We start from the raw sequence: 5,414 nt of genomic DNA, 5'->3' as shown, positions 1-5,414 counted from the left end.
ATCCACTCAAAACATAACGTTACTACTCTTTGGCCGGCTCGCAAGCCCAAACAAGTGTTTGCAGCATGCCTGTTTTGTTTCTGGTCTAGCTAGATCCGGTGTGGTGTTGTAGTTTTTGTAACATTGCTAGTTGTTGCAACAACATGTGAAAAAAAACTACAAAGTTTGCTAGGCCAAAGAGAACGTTAATCTTGCAATAAAAAAATTCACGCCGTTAAAATGGATTTGCGTTAATGCACTTAACTGACAGCTACTTTTTATGGTATGAGGAGCCATTCTACTGAATTTCACTGTAAAGGTACCCAGTGGAGTTTTTAATTTGCACTTTTAACATTTATAATTATCATTCCTCACCAAAATACATTGTGTGTCCCTTAGGCCCAACAAACATCATGAGTGCAAACCTGCCTCATTAACAATTTGCAAAGCCTTTTTGGAAGTTTTTAACCCTGCATTGTTTACACAAGCTTTCGGTCTTCTCCTTTTTCATTGGTGCTTGACTTTTTATTGTACATTACTGCCATCAATTATTGATAAGCATTCCTCAAGTTTTCCTGCAGTTTCCCCATGCTTGTGGCATGCACTTTCCATACAGTGCTACTAGTTATCAAAAGTCAATTATCTTTTAAGTTGTAAAGGTTATTATTATAGCACAGACTCCACCAGAATGTGCTGTGTGTGTGATAAGTGTCTTAATGAGTAAAAAAAGATTCATTTTTATAACATTTGACAATGTTTTCTTGGTAGCATTCTCCTAGATGAGGAGGGACATATCAAACTTACAGGTGAGTCTCCTGCTCCGTCCTTCACAACCAGTCTCACTGTCAGACACACACACACACTTTCCTCTCCTCTACCTTGTTGACCTTCATTACTCACAGTAGGGTGACAGCCTTATCTAGCTGACTCCAGATATCTGCATGCTGGCTGGTACATGTTCCCCTTAGTTAATTATTACACTTTTATCTTCCTCTTATCTTTTACCCGGGTCCTGCCACCATGGAATCAAAGGTAACCGTAGGAGATTATAGAGAGGCAATATAACAAGTCACATTAAGAGACAAATGCAGACAAGATAAAGTGTATTATATTTCATTAACTTTAGTTTATTAGATTATATGTAAATCATTTAGAACAGCCAGCACAACACAGTAGGGTGGTAGACTCTGATACTGTGTAGCAATTTGCTGAATGTGTCTTGTAATGTCTTTTCCAGATTTTGGCTTGTGTAAAGAAGCCATTGATCATGAGAAGAAAGCGTATTCCTTCTGTGGTACTGTGGAGTACATGGCACCAGAGGTTGTGAACAGGCAGGGACACGACCACAGTGCCGACTGGTGGTCATTTGGAGTACTAATGGTAAGCTGGTGTATCAGTCAAGCCATAATGTAAATAATTTAGTTTCTATATTATACAGAGCCCTTCCACATAAATATTTTACTGCGCTTATGTATGCACATATACATGTAGATTACATTTGTATGTTCTGACTCCCAGTTTGAAATGTTGACTGGATCACTGCCATTTCAAGGGAAGGACCGCAAAGAAACAATGAACCTGATTCTGAAGTGAGTGTTTTTAATGTTGAAGAGCAACCCATTTGTCACACATAGTGATGCTATTTGAAATGCCTCTTTTCATATTTGGTGAAATAATTTGAGCTGCGTGCTGTCTGTTCCCCCCCCCCCCTGCAGGGCGCGTCTGGGAATGCCTCAGTTCCTGAGTGCGGAGGCCCAATCTATGCTCAGGGCCTTGTTCAAGAGAAACCCTGCCAACAGACTGGGTTAGTATCAACTCGCAAATGTGACTTTTATAAGTGTCAAAATATGCACTCTGGTTCTGTTTCTTCATACTTGTGTCATTGGTTGAGATGTTGAGATGTTCTTTTACAGGATCTGGTGCTGATGGTGCAGAAGAGCTCAAACGGCATGGTTTCTTCTCCACCATAGACTGGAATGTGAGTGTCTGACAGTCAAAGATGTTTTGAGATGTGCACAGAATAAAACACACTGAGAGGATTTTCTTTTAGAATAACCGTACACCTTTGTGGTAGGAAAACCTTCAACTATATGGTGTGATTAAATGTCCTTTTATTCCTTTTTAGAAACTCTTCAGAAGAGAATTAAAACCTCCGTTCAAACCGGCGGTAGCGCGTCCGGACGACACCTTCTACTTTGACTCTGAGTTCACCTCCCGCACCCCTAAAGGTCAGAGATCAAAGCTGCATGTTGACTATTATTTGACTCTGTCTTTTCCCTCCCTGAAAGCAGTTTAGTGGAAGTATTATGTTTATGTTTTTCTTTTCAGCTTAAAAAATTAAATCAACACAGGATGTTTTTTGTTTAAAGGAGACCCATTTGTTCTTACAGCACTATTAAGATGCAATAACATTTTATTATAGAAGTGCTCATAAAAAATACATACCATTAAAAGCATGGTTTATTGCAATGGCATGTTTGAACACAGACATCTGAAAAATTACTTTCAAAGCATACATCTCCCCCTTTATTCAATTCTTGACTTTCCTCATTATCTTCCAGATTCCCCCGGCGTGCCCCCCAGTGCCGGAGCTCACCAGCTCTTCCGAGGCTTTAGCTTTATTGCGTCGACTCTGTTGGAGAAGGAAGGTTCAGTGGAGCCAGCCAAGGCCCCTCCACACCCAGTAGTCCAGGTCTGAATAAGTATTTGCTTCACAGTGCTTTTCTTCATTCACACAACACTGCCTTAAATCTAGTGATTTCTTTACTTGTACTGTGTTGGTTTCATCAAACAAAGCAGCTACTTAAAAAAAGAGGGGGGTGTGTGCAAGGTGTGTGTAAGGCACACAGAGACAAGAAGAGAATAAAATGGCTTAACAGAGGTACATGGCTTCAGATCCTGTGTTATGCCTGACAAGAGCAGTAATTAACGGTGTGCTAGATTGGGAGAGACAGTTTTACAACGAGAGAGACGGAGAATCTGCTCCTTCCGGAAAACCACTGACATCTCTCTACCTCATCAGCTCTCTCGGTCCTCCACACCTCTGCTTACCCCCGCTCTTCTTCTTCTGCAGCAATTACACGGAAAGAACCTGCTGTTCAGCGACGGCTACATATTAAAGGAAGACATTGGCATGGGCTCCTTCTCTGTCTGTAAACGATGTATCCACAAAGCCACCAACACAGAATACGCTGTCAAGGTAAAACACACACACACATACAGTACATAGACAGTTTATTTAAAAAAATGTCACACACCAGAAACTGCAGCCACAATTAAACAACGAACAACAATCATGGCTGTATCTTATTAACATGCATAACTACTATTAATAAGTAATCATTTTATCAATATATTGTGATTGACAGATGATTGATAAGACCAGCACAGACCCCTCTGAGGAGATTGAGATTCTACTTAGATATGGACAGCACCCCAACATCATCACACTGAAGGATGTGAGTATAAAAACACACACCTATAACTCACACTATTAATTTCCTTTGGCGTTAAGTGTGCCGAAACGTGATATGATAATGTGTGTGTTTCTGTCTCAGGTGTACGACAACGGTAAGCAGGTGTTCATGGTGACGGAGCTGATGCGTGGAGGAGAGCTGCTGGATCGGATCCTCAAACAGAAGTTCTTTTCGGAGAGAGAGGCCAGCGCTGTGCTTCATACCATCACCAAGACTGTAGAGTACCTGCACTCACAGGGGGTGAGAGAGACTAAAAAGTAATAATAGTACCAGTGTCTTCTGGGGACAAATAAAAACGGCATAAAAATCCGCTGAAACCAATCTTCCCCTTTACAAAAAATAAAACTCACAACACAACACGATGAGCCTTATTATTATCTTATCATACTGTATTCAGTTTTCTGTTACTTTACTTTGTTGTGCTACAGTTATCTGCATTAATCCACTGTACTGTCCATTTACTCCCTTCTATCTTCTTTAATCCTCCAGGTGGTGCACAGAGACCTGAAGCCCAGCAACATCCTCTATGTTGACGAGTCGGGGAACCCAGAGTCTATCAGGATCTGTGACTTTGGCTTCGCTAAGCAATTGCGTGCCAACAACGGCCTGCTGATGACCCCGTGCTACACTGCTAACTTTGTAGCTCCTGAGGTGAGCAGAGTCACTTTCCACTCTTGCCGTGAATGACGTTGAATTGAAACTTTACAGTGTTAGAAATTAAATGTGTGTTTATAGGTGTTGAAGCGTCAGGGCTATGATGAAGGATGTGACATCTGGAGTCTGGGAGTCTTACTGTACACCATGATGGCCGGGTAAATACCAACACTTTTTCTTGAACAGATTTGTCTTTCTCACTGCTCATCATACTCACTCTGTCGTCTTTCTTCTTTTCTTCCACCAGTTTTACTCCATTTGCTAACGGACCTGAGGACACACCAAATGAGATCCTGAACAGGATAGGCAATGGTCACTTCAGTCTGACTGGAGGCAACTGGGACACTGTGTCCGAGGCGGCCAAGGTAGAGCTACAGATCTGACTGACAGCTCTTTTGCTCATGTTCCTCAGAGATAACTCCAGTCTCCTTCTGTCACATTTTCATATTCAATGTGTGCTCCTTCTAGGACCTTGTGTCCAAGATGCTTCATGTGGACCCCCATCAGAGACTGACTGCTAAGCAGGTCCTCAAACATCCCTGGATTGTTCAGAGAGACAAACTACCCAACAGCCAGCTCCCACACCAGGACCCCAAACTGGTCAAGGTAACATATCTCAAAATTACTGTAATTACGGCTAAATAGCTTTCATTTTTTCTATACCCACATTTTGGAAATATGAGTTACAATCACCATGCTGCTGTTTATATACAGGGTGCGATGGCAGCCACCTACTCTGCCCTGAAGAACTCCCAACCAACTCCAGAGCTCAAGCCCATCGAGAGCTCCTTCCTAGCTCAGAGGCGCGTTAAAAAGCTTCCCTCCACCTCCCTGTAGAGACTCAAATCCACCAATTGGCTCACTGGAGACTGACCAAAACTGCACCTCCTGACTCCAACCACCCAGTTAGCACGGGGACTCAAGTGTCCACTCGCCTCTACCAGCCAAGGAACGCTGACTGTGGTCAATTGTCCTGCTCCTGCTATCATCCTCCTTGTTCGGGGTTGTCAGCTGCTGTTTGCCAGTCTCCTTGGACTAGCAAAAGATCGTGAAGATAGATGGGGGCGATGAGGGCAAAAAAAATGTCTGCAGGTTTCTGACAGATGTATTAATTGTGTGTGTGTGTGTGTGTGTGTGTGTGTGTGTGTGTGTGTGTGTGTGTGTGTGTGTGTGTGTGTGTGTGTGTGTGTGTGTGTGTGTGTGTGTGTGTGTGTGTGTGTGTGTGTGTGTGTGTGTGTGTGTGTGTGTGTGTGTGTGTGTGTGTGTGTGTGTGTGTGTGTGTGTGTGTGTGTGTGTGTGTGTGTG

General features: G+C 42.7%; 1 protein-coding gene across 10 annotated transcripts in view; it reads left to right on the top strand.

Moving 5' to 3' along the window:
* The window catches only part of rps6ka1 (ribosomal protein S6 kinase a, polypeptide 1), a 50,884-nt gene extending 45,701 nt beyond the window's left edge, over nt 1-5,183 (top strand). For all 10 annotated transcript variants that reach the window (XM_032499648.1, XM_032499646.1, XM_032499650.1 and 7 more), the window contains 15 exons: nt 748-785; nt 1,217-1,359; nt 1,498-1,568; nt 1,695-1,783; nt 1,893-1,957; nt 2,105-2,207; nt 2,541-2,671; nt 3,053-3,178; nt 3,348-3,437; nt 3,537-3,695; nt 3,945-4,106; nt 4,191-4,267; nt 4,357-4,474; nt 4,578-4,715; nt 4,824-5,183. In XM_032499648.1, the coding sequence (XP_032355539.1) occupies nt 748-785; nt 1,217-1,359; nt 1,498-1,568; nt 1,695-1,783; nt 1,893-1,957; nt 2,105-2,207; nt 2,541-2,671; nt 3,053-3,178; nt 3,348-3,437; nt 3,537-3,695; nt 3,945-4,106; nt 4,191-4,267; nt 4,357-4,474; nt 4,578-4,715; nt 4,824-4,946 (1,633 nt within the window). In that variant the 3' untranslated portion in view covers nt 4,947-5,183. The remainder of the gene's footprint in view (nt 1-747; nt 786-1,216; nt 1,360-1,497; nt 1,569-1,694; nt 1,784-1,892; nt 1,958-2,104; nt 2,208-2,540; nt 2,672-3,052; nt 3,179-3,347; nt 3,438-3,536; nt 3,696-3,944; nt 4,107-4,190; nt 4,268-4,356; nt 4,475-4,577; nt 4,716-4,823) is intronic.
* The last annotated feature ends 231 nt before the right edge of the window (nt 5,184-5,414 follow it).

This window comes from Etheostoma spectabile, chromosome 20 (genome assembly GCF_008692095.1).
Source record: "Etheostoma spectabile isolate EspeVRDwgs_2016 chromosome 20, UIUC_Espe_1.0, whole genome shotgun sequence".
In the NCBI taxonomy this organism is placed as follows: Eukaryota; Metazoa; Chordata; class Actinopteri; order Perciformes; family Percidae; genus Etheostoma; species Etheostoma spectabile.
Note: the sequence above shows the minus strand (reverse complement) of the source record. Positions and strands in the feature narration are given on the sequence as shown.